The sequence below is a fragment of the Eptatretus burgeri genome, chromosome 7 (assembly GCF_056783735.1).
Source record: "Eptatretus burgeri isolate ZD-2024b chromosome 7, Ebu_testis_v1, whole genome shotgun sequence".
NCBI lineage: Eukaryota > Metazoa > Chordata > Myxini > Myxiniformes > Myxinidae > Eptatretus > Eptatretus burgeri.
Genome location: NC_140967.1, coordinates 37,628,895 through 37,645,302, shown reverse-complemented (window position 1 = coordinate 37,645,302; position 16,408 = coordinate 37,628,895). Strand labels below are relative to the sequence as shown.

Here is a 16,408-nt window from a genome sequence, read left to right as displayed (position 1 = left end):
GTAACGTAAACGTGAATATCTTTGTCGAGACTCAACCAATTTTCAATATTGAGGTATCATTGGCTTCGTATTATAATTCTCTTTCAGAATATGTACAGAAATGTCGATATTCATTCAACAAGTGACAGCATGCCAACTAGCTCTGGAAGAAGAAAAAGATGTCCAGAACACCATGTTGAGGATGTGTGATGCTATCACGACATTAGAATCAGAGTTCACAAGGTTCCAAACTGAGGAACGGGCTAAGTCGCAGCTGTTTGCCTACTGGAGTGATTATGTATCCATAGTACAGCTGCTCCTCCAGTTCATCAAGGCAGAGAGGACTGGAAACTGGATTCTGCATCTCTCTGCTACTGCTGCAATGACCCCTCACTTATTCACAATGGATCGACCCAACTACACCAGGTGGCTTCTTGTTTATCTGGCTGACATGAACCAGCTGCCTGAGACCCATCCTGCCGTCAATGAAGAGTTCATGTCTGGCAATCATGCCATCAGTCGATCGCCTCAACTTTTTGCTCAAGTGTGGACTGACATGGCCCTAGAGCAGTCCATCAACCATGACAGCAAGACAAACGGTGGCATCATAGGGATCAGTCAGAGAGCAGGAGCTCTAGAACGATGGTTCCTGACATGTCCTGAACGAGCAGCCATCACAACCGCAATGAAGGAGATGTGTGCCATACAGGACTCAGATCGTGTTGGTACCCACAGAGAAGCAGCACCAAAGAGGGTGGAGAGAGATGAAAGTGATGTTCAGAAGCTGCTGACCGTCATCACTTCAGAGCTTATGACCGATCCCTTCTCCCTAGACAACGTTGATGTCACTGATTAACTATTTTTTTTTTGTTGTCTTTTTTTGTTTGTTGTTTATTTTGTTGTTATTTTAATTAATTTTGTCACTGATTAACATTGCCACAGGTATCAGGATGCCCCCAGATGCTGCTACACGCATGGTTAACTCCTACCAGATCGGCACAGCCCAAATGACAACATTTGTTGAACAGAGACTGAATACCAATGAAGTGACATTTTGGGATTCCCTGCCAAACCTGAAGATCAAAACATTTGCCACACTTAGCAAGAAGAAAACAGTGAAGCTAACTGATGAGAAAGTTATCACTCTTCGTGCTGACCGTGAACTCTTTGGCCGCCTTCTGATCACAGAAAAGTCAAGGGACATCAATCTGAGAGAACTCCTCAGCTACGAGTTATCAACAGTGCCATTATCTCTGGCCCATTACGATGGCAGCTTGAGGAAGACCAACAAGAGCGTACTCATTGCTGAGTTAGAGAAGAAGGTAGATGTCCATCCAAAACTGCCACAAGTCGCAACCAGCCAGATGTCTCCGGCCCACATCGTCGATGTAATGGCGCTGGTACAGATGACAAAGTCCGCTGGTGCTGCAAACTTCGGTGAAATGGCATTCGAGTATTACAGCCTGGTTACTGCCCCTCTACGTCGGAATGGTTGTCAGAGGGTTGATGTTGTCTTCGACCGATACTCCAGCCTCTCAATCAAAGCTGGGGAGTGAGAGAAATGAGGGACATCTGCAGCCTTAGAGGTGACAATCCAAGGGCCAGCCACTCCTATTCCAAAGCAGTGGATCAAATACATTGGAAATGTAGAAAGCAAAGTGAACTTGTGTGCCTTCTTGGCAGACACATGGTGCCACATGGGGGTAGACACTCTGCTTGATGGTCAACACCTAGTCATCGGTGGTGGTTTCAAGAACCCGCAGTAGTCTGTGCTAGTCATCAGAGGGCACTGCGAAAAACTGGTTCCCCTCAAGTCAGATCATGAAGAGGCAGACACACGAATATTGCTATATGCAAAACATGCCTCTCATTATCACAACAGGATTGTGATTCAATCACATGACACAGATGTGACTGTCCTCTGCACCACACACTACAGAAAACTCCAGTGTCGGGAGCTGTGGTTTCGGACCGGAATCAAGGATAAAGCTAGGTATATTCCTATCCACAGCTTGGCACACAAACTAGGACCTGAGCTGTGTAATGCTTTACTCGGCTTCCACGCATCACTGGGTGCGATTCAAACAGGGTCTATTCTATAGGGTCTATTCTACCACCCTGTCAAGTCAAACCTTTTCTGTAGGGGGTGTTGAATGAATTTCCTTATTTGGCCTCATATGAGAAATGGCTGCTGGACTAAATTATGTATTTTCGAAATTACTGAGCCAAATGTTTTTTCCAACCATCACACGCAGCTGTTTATAAAGAATAATGTCTTTGAACATCTCACTGAAATGTCGATATAAATATAACATTGTTTTTCGGTGAAAGCTACTCGAGGTTTGTGGATTGTATACAGTCCGTACTGAAATCGGTAATCACCCTGACTCCAACCTGCCGATATCGGCCAAGCGTGTGTGTGTGTGTGTGTGTGTGTGTGTGTGTGTGTGTGTGTGTGTGTGTGCGTGCGTGCGTGCGTGCGTGTGCGTGCGTGCGTGCGTGCGTGCGTGCGTTGTTCATAAAGCATGACATATAATTATCTTTGCTAATCCTCTACCCCACTCCTCTCTCTTCTTGTCCCATCATTGCTCCACCCCCTCCAATTACAGTGCAGCACCCTCCTCCCACCCCTCTCTCTCTCTCTCTCTCCCTCTCCCTCTCCCTCTCTCTCTCTGTGTTTGTCTCCAGACGGTGTTTATGTCCCGAAGTGAGTTTATCTCCCAACGTGTCCGGACGGGATTTTGTCTCTGGATGTGTTTGAGCGGTGTTCTTCTCCAAACATGTGGGTAGTATTTATGTCCGAATAGGAGTTTGTCTTTGGCCGTGTCTGGGCAGTGTTTGTCTCCGGACACGTTTGGGTGGTGTTTGTCTCCGAACGCGTCCGGGCGGTGTTTGTCTCCGGACACGTCCGGGCAAGGTTTAGCACTGGACATGTCCGGGTGGTGTTTGGCTCCGAACGCATCTGGCCAGTGTTTGTCTCCAGATGCGTCCGGGTGGTGTTTGTCGCCGGCTGCGTCCGGGCGGTGTTTGTCTCTGGATGCGTCTGGGTGGTGTTTGTCTCCGGATGCGTCCGGGCGATGTTTGTCTCCGAACGCGTCTGGTCAGTGTTTGTCTCCGAACGCGTCTGGTCAGTGTTTGTCTCCGAATGCGTCTGGGCAGTGTTTGTCTCCGGATGCGTCTGGGCAGTGTTTGTCTCCCGATGTGTCTGGGCGGTGTTTGTCTCCACACACGTCTGGGCAGTGTTTGGCACTGGACATGTCTGGGTGGTGTTTGTCTCCGAACGCATCTGGGCAGTGTTTGTCTCCGGATGCGTCCGGGTGGTGTTTGTCGCCGGATGCGTCCGGGTGGTGTTTTTCGCCGGATGCGTCCGGGTGGTGTTTGTCTCTGGATGCGTCTGGGCGGTGTTTGTCTCCGGATGCGTCCGGGCGGTGTTTGTCTCCGAACGCGTCTGGTCAGTGTTTGTCTCTGGATGCGTCTGGGCAGTGTTTGTCTCCGGATGCGTCCGAGCGGTGTTTGTCGCCGGACAGCTTTGCTCCGAACGCGTCCAGTCATTATTTATGCCCGGACGGGAGTTTGTCTCCAGACGGGCAATTAGCTCTGGACATGTCCAGATGAGAATTTGTCTCCAGATGGAAGTTTGTCTCCGGACACATCCAAATGGGAGTTTGTCTTTGGACATGTCTGAGCAGTGCTTGTTTACGGACACCTTGGCTCCGGATGCATCCAGCGGGTTTTGTCTCTGGACGTGTCTGGACCGTGTTTACAGTATGACTGGTAGAAAATGGATTTCAAACATTATTTTGTTTCTTTCTTCACTGTTATTCTATGCAGAATCATTTTGATGAGACGGTATGAATCGTAACTAATACTCCACCTCACCTCTGCCTTCCCTTCCTCTCACCACACACTCTTTCTTCCATATTAACGATCGGTACCTTCCGGGTGATTTAGAAAGCTTAAATTTTGCATGCTGATGGACATCGAAGCCGATACACTGGGAAAAATCACAGAATCGTCAGACAACATCCATAAATGAAAATATAAATAAATGAAAATCATTAATGCAGGTGAGCAATCCGAGAATGGGAATCACGCTAATTATGTGCCCAGACGGAAATTGAAGCCAATACACCAGGAAAATCACAGAACTGTCGGAAAGCATCCGTAAATAAAAATTTGCATAAATGAAATAAATAAATAAATAAATAAATACCGTTTTTTACAGCCATTTTCCCTGATGTGCAGGGGTTGGATTTTTCTTGAGGCAATGTTTTTTATGGCCGGATGCCCTTCCTGACGCCAACCCTGGTCGCCTCTTACGACACACAGGGATATGGTACACCTATTCTAACCGGGGCATACACCGGGACCAGTACACTGGTACTCATTTCGCCGACCTCGGAAGGATGACAGGCTGAGTCAACCCCCTGGTGTTAATTCAGCAGCCAACGGGGCTTGAACTCAGGACCTTGGGATCCCAAGCCGCCACCCTAACCACTAAGCCAACACCAGGCTTAAATGAAATAAATAAATGAAATAAATAAATGAAAAATCAAATGCAGGTGAGCAACCTAAGACAATGGGGAAGCACAGTTCGTATGCTTACACCATGTGTAAGCACTCCCCGCGAGTATTATATAAAGCTCTTTCTCACCACTTTTCACTGTTGTCTGCTCATCATTATTTTAAAACAGTACATGTACAAATGTGATCATATTTTCTTTATCTTCCGTGACATTTCGTTTTGAAAGCACAGCCTCGTGAGCATGCCAAAGTCTGAAGCCTCGGCCTCGCGTCAGTTGTGGTTATTATCCTTTTTATTTATTAAACATCCTAAAGATGTAAATGATCATTCCTTTTGCTCTGTGCATGTTACACATCATGTGCAGTGAATTTACCTCACTGTGCTTTGTATATTTTCTTAGTTTTTTTTAATTTGTCTGCACATCGCCATTGAGGCTCGGTTTGCAAGTCACCATCAACAATTCCAATAGAAGAGACATAATTATGCTTTTCTGAAAGAAAACAAATTCAAGTTCTTTTTGTCCTGAAAATTAGACCGTAGCGAACACACAGTCGTTATTTATTTGGGTCTTCAGGGTTCTCGGGGTCTATACTGAACACCTTTCATTTGAAATTGCATGGTAGACCAGCAGTTGGTGTAGACGTTCAGGATTTAGCACTTGTATCCAGCATTCAAGAGGTTTATTAGTGGGGCCAGGAGGGGTATATTGGTCGCACTTATCTTGCCAATGACATCTTATCACCACTTGGTATGAATGTCTGTCTTAAAATCTAATGAGAGGTTTAGCAACACAATGTGTATACAATTTAACTTTTATTTCGTTGTATTTAAATGCCATACTCATTGCATGTTGCAGATATCAACGAGTGCCGACATAGTGATGTGTGTCAGAATGGCATCTGTGTGAATACGGAAGGATCTTACACCTGCACTCCATGTACTGATGGCTTCCAAGTTTCTCCAGACGGCACATCGTGTCAAGGCAAGTCATAAAAGCATGCACCTTTAGAGGTGTGAAGTCGGGTGATTTATCCAGATTTACGCAAACCTACATGAAGGTCAATTGAGATATTTGCAGATAAAACAATTTAATTTGGAGCATAATTTGGTTATTTGTATTCGTCTAATGTCCAGCCAATTGGAAAACTCGTTCGTGCGGATGTCCATGAATGTGAGAATGACAGTGTGTGTGGTGGTGGAGTGTGCTTTTAAGAATGACAAAGGGGTCTTTTAAGTGTGATCACAACCGTGGCTATCGGTTGACCATCACTGGAGATCAGTGTGAAGGTATTGACAGTGTGAAGCCTTCTTCTTCCATACTTTACATGAAATATTGTCAAAGACCCCTCAAGACTCAAATGACCCCAAGGACCCAAAAGACTTCAAAGACCCAGATAACCCAAAAGACCCCAAAGATCCTGAAGACCCAAAAGGCACCGAAGACCCAAAAAGATCCTGAAGACCCTGAAGACAAAAATAGGTTTTGTCTCCGGATGCATCAGGCGGGATTTGTCTCAGGATGTGTCCGGCCGTGTTTATGGTATGACCGGTAGAAAATGCATTTCAGACATTATTTTGTTTCCATCTTCACTGTTATTCTATGCAGAATCATTTTGATGAGACGGTATGAATCATAATTAATGCTCCACTGCACATCTGCCTTCTCTTCCTCTCACCTCACACTGTCTTCCTTTCCCCCACCCCTCCTCACTCCCCCTCCCTCTCTCCTTTCCCCTCCACCTCTACACTCTCCCCGCTCTCTCTCCCCCCCCCCCCTCTTTTTCTCCCTTCCACCTTGAGTATTACCATCAGTGACGCGACGGGTGGTGTTTGCTTGTATCTAATATGTCAAGCTCTTTCGAACCACTGACTGACTGACTGACTGACTGACTGACTCACTGACTCATATTAAAGATCGGTACCTTCCGGGTGATGAAGAAAGCTTATATTTGCGTGCCGATGTACATCGAAGCTGGAATGCAGGGAAAAAAATACAGAATCGTCAGACAACATCCATAAATGAAAATAGAAATAAATGAAAATAATTAATGAAAAAAATGCAGGTGAGCAACCTGAGACAATGGGAAGCACGCTAATTGTATGCCCAGACGGAAATCGAAGCCAATACACCAGGAAAATCACAGAACTGTCGGAAAGCATCCGGAAATAAAAATATGCATGAATGAAATAAATAAAATGAAATAAATAAATGAAAAATCTAATGCAGATGAGCAACCTGAGACAATGGGGAAGCACAGTTCGTATGCTTACACAATGTGTAAGCACTCCCCGTGAGTATTATATAAAACTCTTTCTCACCACTTTTCACTGTTGTCTGCTCATCAGGACAACATATTTCTGAATCGTTTACTCATGACCAAACTAAAAGGTTCACAAATACATGAGAACCCCAATGTTACACTCCCCCTCAGCTGCCAGACCAGTTTCATCACTTGTTGAAGAATCGTCAGTGACAGCTCAGACAGAAATGCATACCAACGAGGCTCCCAAGCATGTACCGCATGTAAACGTCAACAGTGGTCAACGTATACATGAAAAACAAAGACCCACCCACATCTCTCACCTGTGAAGAGAGGGAATAACTAGTTAGCACTCACCAAATCAATTAAACCCAGGTGGTTAGGATGAAACAAATAAATCGACTCCTCCCATGCTCTTCTCGTCAATGAAGCTGCATAAAACAACCATGAAAGGCTACCCAAGGTAAGCCCTTTGAAGTTTCAAACCCTTCCCAGAGTTCCTCCACAGCTTGGGAGCTTCGATGGAATGCATTTCTGTTTGCGTTGTCGCTGATGATTCACCGACAAGCAATTAAACCGGTCTGGCAGCTGAGGAGGTGTGTAGCATTGGGGTTCTCATGTATGTACTATTTGTGAACGTTTTAGTTTGGTCATGAGTAAACGATTCAGCAGTATGTTGTCCTGATGATCGCACATCAAAATATACACTTGATCGACATCTCTGCTTTCGTTTATTCATGACCATAGGGGCTTTAATCTCAGTGTGCAATGACTTGAGTCCTACTTTGTCGGTGATGTGTCGGCATAATTTATGCACATGATGTTACCGTCATGTCGTAGGGACAGTGTGCTTCTTTGGTTAGATATACTCTTAGTGTGAAAAGTATGAGGAACACCTGCTCTTTCCCTGAAAGAGACTGATCAGGTGAATCCAGGTGAAAGCTCTGATCCCTTATTGATTGCACTTGTTAAATCCACTTCAATCAGTGTAGAAGAAGGGGAGGAGACGGGTTAAAGAAGGATCTTTAAGCCTTGAGACGATCGAGACATGAATTGTGTATGTGTGCCATTCAGAGGGTGAATGGGCAAGTCAAAAGATTTAAGTGCCTTGGACTGGGGTCTACTTATCTGAACGTCATTGCCAATCAGGTGCATCCCTTCATGGCAGCAGTGTGTCCATCTGAAAATGGATTTTTTCATCAGCATAATTCCTCAAGCTAAGGCTGGGATTGTTCATGAATGGTTCCATGAACATGACATTCAGCTTGCTGCAGTGGCCTTCCCAGTCACCAGATTTCAATCCAATTGAGCATCTGTGGATGAAATGGAATGAGCTATTCGGAGTAGAGATCCACTACCAGCCAACTTGACACAATTGTGGGCTAACATCCCTCTGGAACGCTTTCCACACCTTGTAGAGTCCATACCGCAATGAATTGATGCTATTCTGAGGACAAAAGCGTGTGCAACTCATTATTTTAAGGTGTTCATAACGCTTTGTACACTGAGTGCTTATACTGTGTATTCTCATTAAAAAGCCTGTCAAAAATGTCGGGTTGGAATTATTTTATTTGAAATATTCAAGGAGACTGGAAGATATGATTCGTCGCAAGAAAAAACATTATTTTAAAACGGTACGTGTACAAATGTGATGATCATATTTTCTTTATCTTCCGTGACATTTCGTTTTGAAAGCACAGCCTCATGAGCATGCCAAAGTCTGAAGCCTCGGCCTCGCGTCAGTTTTGGTTATTATCCTTTTTATTTATTAAACATCCTAAAGATGTAAATGATCATTCCTTTTGCTCTGTGCATGTTACACATCATGTGCAGTGAATTTCACCTCACTGTGCTTTGTATATTTTCTTATTTTTTAAATGTATCTGTACATCGCCATTGAGGCTCGGTTTGCAAGTCACCATCTACAATTCCAAAAGAAGAGACGTAATTACGCTTTTTGAAGAAAAAAAATTCAAGTTATTTTTGTCCTGAAAAACAGACCGTAGCGAACACACAGTCATTATTTATTTGGGTCTTCAGGGTTCTCGGGGTCTATACTGAACACCTTTCATTTGAAATTGCACGGTAGACCGGCAGTTGGAGTAGACGTTCAGGATTTAGCACTTGTATCCAGCATTCAAGAGGTTTATTAGTGGGGCCAGGAAGGGTATATTGGTCTCACTTATCTTGCCAATGACATCTTATCACCACTTGGTATGAATGTCTGTCTTAAAATCTAATGAGAGGTTTAGCACCACAATGTGTATACAATTTAACTTTTATTTCGTTGTATTTAAATGCCATACTCATTGCTTGTTGCAGATATCAACGAGTGCCGACATAGTGATGTGTGTCAGAATGGCATCTGTGTGAATACGGAAGGATCTTACACCTGCACCCCATGTACTGATGGCTTCCAAGTTTCTCCAGACGGCACATCGTGTCAAGGCAAGTCATAAAAGCATGCACCTTTAGAGGTGTGAAGTCGGGTGATTTATCCAGATTTATACAAACCTACATGAAGGTCAATTGAGATGTTTGCAGATAAAACAATTTTATTTGGAGCATAATTTGGTTATTTGTATTCGTCTAATGTCCAGCCAATTGGAAAACTCGTTGGTGCGGATGTCCATGAATGTGAGAATGACAGTGTGTGTGGTGGTGGAATGTGCTTTTAAGAATGACAAAGGGGTCTTTTAAGTGTGATTGCAACCGTGGCTATCGGTTGACCATCACTGGAGATCAGTGTGAAGGTATTGACAGTGTGAAGCCTTCTTCTTCCATCCTTTTTACATGAAATATTGTCAAATTGTTTGCTCAGAGGACCACAGAATAACAGGGCAGTGTAAAAATGCATGATGAGTCAATACGAGAATGGTTCAAATTTTATCTTGACTTGCATTTGTAAAAGGAAGAGTAAGGTATGTTGTTCACTTTTCAATAATCAGGGGCAGATTATCTTGGATAAATTAAGTTTCACACAGTTTAATCAGGCAAAGTGTGTTATGCTTGATTGTTTAGCCTTTAATTACACAATTTATCTGCCACATGCAATGCTTATTTAAAAACGACTAAATTAAAGGCAAGTGTGCTAACGCAGCACGTTCACACACACACACACACACACACACACACACACACACACACACACACACACACACACACACACACACACACACACACACACAATCCCATTCTCCCACACTCCCACTCTCCCGCTCTCCCACTCTCACCCTTTCTACCAGACTAAGTGGCGTAATGGTTAGAGTGTCCTCTCTGAGTCTGTGAGATCGACGGTTCGAACCTTGGCCGAGTCATACCAAAGACTTTAAAAATGGTACGTGCTGCTTCCTTGCTTGTTCCTCAGCATTTACTAAATATAGAGCAAAGACAAACAACCATAGGTTGGCAACCCATGGTGGGGCTAATGTTCACTTCATGCATTAAGGTTCCTTGTCAGGGAACTTGTATTATCTATATAATAATACGCTTCATTGTCCGTCCATCCGTCTGTGTGTAACTGTAACATTCATTTCCACCCATTAGCTGTACAGCTGGCCTGACTCCAACCATAATTGTCCTCTTAAAAATCATATGGCCTCCCTCTTGGTACTGTGTGAAGCCAAAGACATCTTGGAAGCTGTCATATTAACAATCGCCATGCCCTCCCTGTAAGTTTTCCCTTCAGTGTAAAAACGACCAAAGCGACTGTCAAAGAATCATCAAATATTGAAGGGTTAGAGCCCATAGGTGTCTTGCGAAGGCCACAGTAAGTATAGGCCTCATGCTTCATTCCTTCTGCTCCAGGCCGCTGGTGTCAGCCGATAGTTAAGTGCAATTGGAATTTATCCGAGCAAATAACCACAATGTATTATATATGCACAAAGGCATTGAGCATGTTTTTTGCTTCAAACGTGGGTTATTTTTTTCATTTTCGGGAGCAATCGAGGCAGTAGTCTATTTCTGAATCTTTTGGCATGACTCGACCAGGAACCTGAAAACCCATGTCATTTTAAAGGTCTTCGTCCCGAGAGTCCTGGGAATCTCACGAGATTGTGAAAGAAAACATCCATCGTTATTTACTTTTAATGATGTGCATTAAGCAAGTCGCCGATTTACATTGTGGATGCATTCTTAAAAACCGTGACATTATATGAAACAACGTTATTCGGATACAATTTTCCCATGTGCATCGTGTAATAATGGGGAGATGCGTTGCCAAGGAAAACGTTTTGGTCACCCGAACTTAACTTAACCTTCATTTAAGCACATATTAATTAGAGACAGAAGTTAAACATATCAATACAGAATACGATTGAAATAATGTACGAGTATGTACACAAATAGACAATTTAATGGTGTGGGTTGGGAATGGAGGGATTACAGGGAGGGAGAAGCAGGCGCTACCATGTTTCACTGGAACATCTGAGCCACGTAAGTGATATGCTGCTACTCCCGCACACCCGGCACCCAAATGGCAGTCTGAGTGGTCACCGTGCCGGACACTGGGTGCGTTTCGTGCAAACGCTAACACTGGTCAACAATTTTTTTACTTTCTGAATGTTGTCTAAATTTCTACAAGTGAATTAGGGTATTCTGGCACTGCTGAATCAGGAAATGGCATCCGTTTCTCTCCATCAGGTCAGGTTTTTGTGCTAAGTTGATTTGAAAAAATCAGATCTTGTGACAAAATCAATTACATTTTTGTGGCATTATCAGCTGATTTTTGTCAACACATATCATCCTAAACATGTTTTTAAGAAAAAAAAATGTTTTGCCAACAACATTTATTGATTACATGATAGAAACATCGATTACTGTCATCTGAATGGTGGGCATTGATAAAGGTAAGTACAAGTAAATTGCATGTTGCGTCACCACTGTTCAAACTTCAGGGCTTGAACTTCCGTTTCTTCGAACTCCTGGAATGTTCAGCGGCAGGGAGGTCTCTCTTCAGATTCCAACAGTAGTCAGCCATCATGACTGCGTCCCAGCGACCCTGATACCTGGTCTCCATCTCCTTCATGTCCTGATGGAATCTCTCCCCCTGCTCGTCACTCATTGAACCCAAGTTCTCAGGAAACCGGTTCATATGTGAAAATAGGTAGTGCATCTTGATGCTCATGTTGCAGCCCAGGTTTCTGAAAGCAGTCAGCATGTTGTTGACAAGTTCTGCGTAGTTTCTGGCCTTATTGTTGCCAAGAAAGTTCTTCACTACCAAAACAAATGTCTTCCACGCTTCCAGTTCCACTTCGTTCATTGAGTTTTTGAACTCTGGATCTCTGATGAGCTGACGGATCTGAGGACCATCAAAGATGCCAGCTTTCAACTTCTCCATGGTCAATCCTGGAAAAGCCTGGCACAAGTAAGTGAAGCAGTCACCATCTTTGTCCAGAGCCTTGGTGAACTGCTTGATTAAGCCGAGCTTGATGTGCAGCGGTGGGAAGAGTATTCTGTCTCTGTGTAGGTATTGTACATTCTTCAGAGTTCGTTATTTCAAGAAATACAACTTTTTTGTATCACATTATTACAAAATCTGCCCCATTAACTTTAGTTTTGATCCACGAACTTTATGCTTTGCCTCACCAATTTTTGGAAGATTTTGAGGTTTTATGGCTTCAAACTGATCCCTTTTCGACATAATCACCCAGAACTATCGTACCTGAATACTTCTTGTCATTAAAATAATTATTTCCAATCAAAACAATTATTTGACATGACATTTTACCCCCACCAACTTCTTATAAAATGCTCCACACATGCGTACATGTGAACAAAAATGTAAAAAACGACATGTGGCCATATCTCAAAAACTTGACCTGATTGAACAAAACTAATGTGAGTTTTGGATTCAGTGCATCAGATTCGTCCTAAATCAGCTTAAAAAATGCAGACAACAAATTTGTTGTTGACCAGTGTAATTGTCCCAATCCCAATCTGTCCTTTAACGGACTATCAATAATTAAAGCCGTTTGCATTCAGGGCAACTCAAATCACTCAAAGACAAAGTGATTTCACATACATATATAAAACTTGCAAATACCACCTGTCGCTTCGCTCATGGGAAAACTGAGAGGGGGGTGGGGGGGAATAGTGGAGAGAGAGAGAGAGAGAGAGAGAGAGAGAGAGAGAGAGAGAGAGAGAGAGAGAGAGAGAGAGAGAGAGACAGAGAGAGAAAGAGAGAGAGAGAGAGAGAGAGAGAGAGAGATAGAGATAGAGATAGAGATAGAGATAGAGATAGAGATAGAGATAGAGATAGAGATAGAGATAGAGATAGAGATAGAGATAGAGATAGAGATAGATATAGATATAACTCTCATGTTACTTGAGAGTTGCAATTCCACAGGGTTTCCACATATCTCATGGGATTGTGCGATAGACAGGCAACGATGATGACCCATACCATGTAGAAGCCATGCTGTTGCTGTTTCGATCATGTTTTCTGTGTTTGCTGGGGTTGAAGTGTTGTGGTTGTGGGGGGCGGCGGGGGGGGTGAGGAGGATGTTTGAAGGCTCGTTGTGGGGAGGGGATTGAAGCCTTAGGGTTGGGTGGGGTAGTTGAGGACTTGTATTTGGGAGGGGGAGGTTGAGGTAGAGTCCCTATATACTCGGAGTCGTGACAACTTGCAATTTCACACTGTTTCCATCGAGCATGGTGGACCAAACCTTTGCCCATTGTGTCTGGAGCATAACGTGTCCGTTGTCTCATCAAGCTCTCATTCTCCACACCAAAAATCAAGATTATATGACTTGATGCTCTTTTTTTTCATGTGATGTGCAAGTAATGGTTCACATTGATGAGTTCCTAATTTCAGGTGTGCAGTGTGTGAGAGGTTCACATTGATGAATGCATAATTCAAGGTGTATAGAACCATCCTCACATAGGTCGTGACAGAATGCAGAAATGTGAAAAAAATGGAAGAAGGAAAGTGAAAGACAGAAATGGAGGGGGAGTAGAGAATTGTGAGTGAAAAAAAAGAAGAGAAACAGCTTGAGAAGATTGATTGATTGTGTGCTCTGCCTGAAGGCAGGTGCTTGGCAAGGGTGATACCAGGTGGTGTGCCATTGCCTTCCCAGCAGTTAGTCAGGACAGGAATTTGGAATTTGTTCATTGTGCCTGCGATAGCTTGCTCACCTACTCTTAGTGAAGCACTCTGTGGGATCTTTAATGTCCATCAACTAATCGTAGCAGATGAGTCATTCATGGGACCTTTACGTCCATTTGTGGGACGGCACAAACATTGATGAATCACGCTTCTCCTCGTATTTAAATAATCTCGGTTGAGAAATTGGGGTTCGGAGGTGGAGGTTGATGACTTGGAGGTTTGTGAGGGGGGGGGGAAGAGTTGAGGAGTTGAAGTCACATTTTACATTGTGCAGATGTTCCACGGGTCCCGACTGGTTATACATAATAAGCAGATGAAATTGTAAGAAAGCCCCAGTGGTCCTTTGTTAGCATGAGGCTAGTTCAAATTTGGCCTGTACTTATTTAAGCATCACAGTAATCTACAACTATTTAATTGCCCCAATTATTCCCACTTTCTTGTGGGGTTAGTTGGTGAAAGTCTTTGGCCCAAGTCTTTCACTAACCTCCTTATCAGGCCTGACACCCGACTGTCGGTGGGAGGAATGTCCAATGTGTTCATGGTTCTGGCTATGACTTGCTTATGCTTCGCAAATGATTTGAGTTGCCCTGAATGCAAACAACTTGTGTTATTAATCGTCTGTTAAAGGACATATTGGGTTTGGGATGATTCGCGTCCACGCTGAAAGCACTTCACAAATTAACATCCAAAAGGCTTTTCGCTAAAATTTTAAAATCGGCCGTCTCACATGACTGCCTTGGCCGGCGAAGCCACCAGGGCTTGGTTTTTCAAACCCGGGGGCGCGACCCCAAGTGGGGTCGCCAAGCAAATTTCGTGGGGTCGCGGGTGTCCGCTTGCAGCGAAAAAAAAATTTCTATTTTCGATCGGTGTTCACTTTTACGGGATGTCATATAAACGGTTCGTTCAAAGTATGGGAACCGGCGCAATATGACACTTGGAATTGGATCCAGCCGATGTGTGGGCTCGCTGAAGGGCGGTTCATTTTGGCGGGAAATTAGTGGTTTGATCCACGGCCTCTCAGACTCAGACTCAGACTCTATCATTAACGTCTATTCACGTCTCCACGTACGACTCGAGACCTTATTTGTGATAGCAGCACCGGTCACCAGCAAATCTCGAGAACGTCCTTACCAGAATAAATTTCTGGACCTTGATTTTACTCTGTGGTGGATAAAAGTGGAGCACAGAGGCCTCAGTGTGTGATTTGTTTCGAAGTGCTTTCTACAGAGTCTATGAAACAAAATAAGTTGCAGAGGCATTTGACTACAAAACATGTGCCTTATCAGGATAAGGAGAGAGCGTTCTTTGAGAGGAAACTTCTTGCACTCAAGAATACGCGTCTTGACAGAGAGGGTACATGCCATCAGACCAATTCTCGGGCATTAGAGGCCTCGTATCGAGTGTCGCTCCATGTTGCCAAGACTAAAAAGCCTCACTCCATTGTGGAAGAACTCGTGCTGCCATGTGCAAAGGACATGGTATCTCTGATGGTTGGGGAGGAAGCGGCAAAGAAACTGGCAGTTATACCCCTCGCTGACAACACCATCCAACACAGGATTGAAGATATGAGTCTGGTTGTAACGGCTCAGGTCGTACAGAAGATCAAGGAATCACCGTGGCACGCCATACAGTTGGATGAGTCCACTGATATCACATTGTACGCGCAACTCATTGTCTGGGTCGCTTCATCAAGGCTGATAACTTTGTCGATGAGGCCTCTGCTCATCAAACCATTGGAGGCCACCACCAAGGGCGAGGACATTTTTGGGAAGGTGGAGCAGTTTTATCGTGACCATGATCTGGACTTCGGAAAGTTGCTCGGTTCTACAACAGACTGCGTGCCATCAATGTTAGGAGTGCGTTCTGGATTCAAGGCTAAATTGCTTGAGGTGGCTCCTCAGACCTCCATGGTACACTGCATGATTCACCGAGAAGCGCTCGCCTCTCGTACTTTGCCAGAAACCTTGCAGAGCGTGCTCTCAGAAGTCGTAAAAATGGTGAATCACATCAAATCGAGCGCCCTCAACACTAGGTTATTCAGGCTATTCTGCCAGGAGATGGACGCTGACCATAAGAATTTACTATTCTACACTCAAGTCAGATGGTTATCTCGAGGAAACCTTCTTCTGCGCGTTTACGAGCTCAAAGATGAACTGAAGGAGTTCCTACACACACAAGGCAAAACGGCATGGGTAGCGTTGCTTGAGTCGGACTCTTGGCTGTCAGAACTGTGCTATCTCGTTGACATCTTTGAACGTCTCAATGTCCTCAACCGCTCCCTCCAAGGCAAAGACGCCAACCTCATGATTTTTCACAACAAAATGAGCGGATTACTGGTGACTCTAAAATTACTGGCAGACAAAGCAGCTGTTAAGCGCTTCAGCCTTTTCCCCCGTCTGGTGGAGCATCTAACGACCTGCCAGTACGATGATACTGAGCTCGACAGTCTTTCTGGGGAGATAGCACGTCACCTTCGGTCGCTCATTGAACAGTTCGAGCACTATTTCCCTGAGCTGGATGTGCAGTCCTTTTCTGTGG

The 16,408-nt window shown here is 44.2% G+C and overlaps 1 protein-coding gene across 1 annotated transcript in view; it reads left to right on the top strand.

Annotated features, from left to right (window-relative positions):
- Nucleotides 1–16,408, top strand: part of LTBP1 (latent transforming growth factor beta binding protein 1) — a 294,284-nt gene that overhangs the window by 178,734 nt on the left and 99,142 nt on the right. Inside the window, exons 26-27 of the mRNA XM_085890321.1 lie at nucleotides 5,361–5,486; nucleotides 9,088–9,213. Of these exons, the coding sequence (XP_085746447.1) occupies nucleotides 5,361–5,486; nucleotides 9,088–9,213 (252 nt within the window). The remainder of the gene's footprint in view (nucleotides 1–5,360; nucleotides 5,487–9,087; nucleotides 9,214–16,408) is intronic.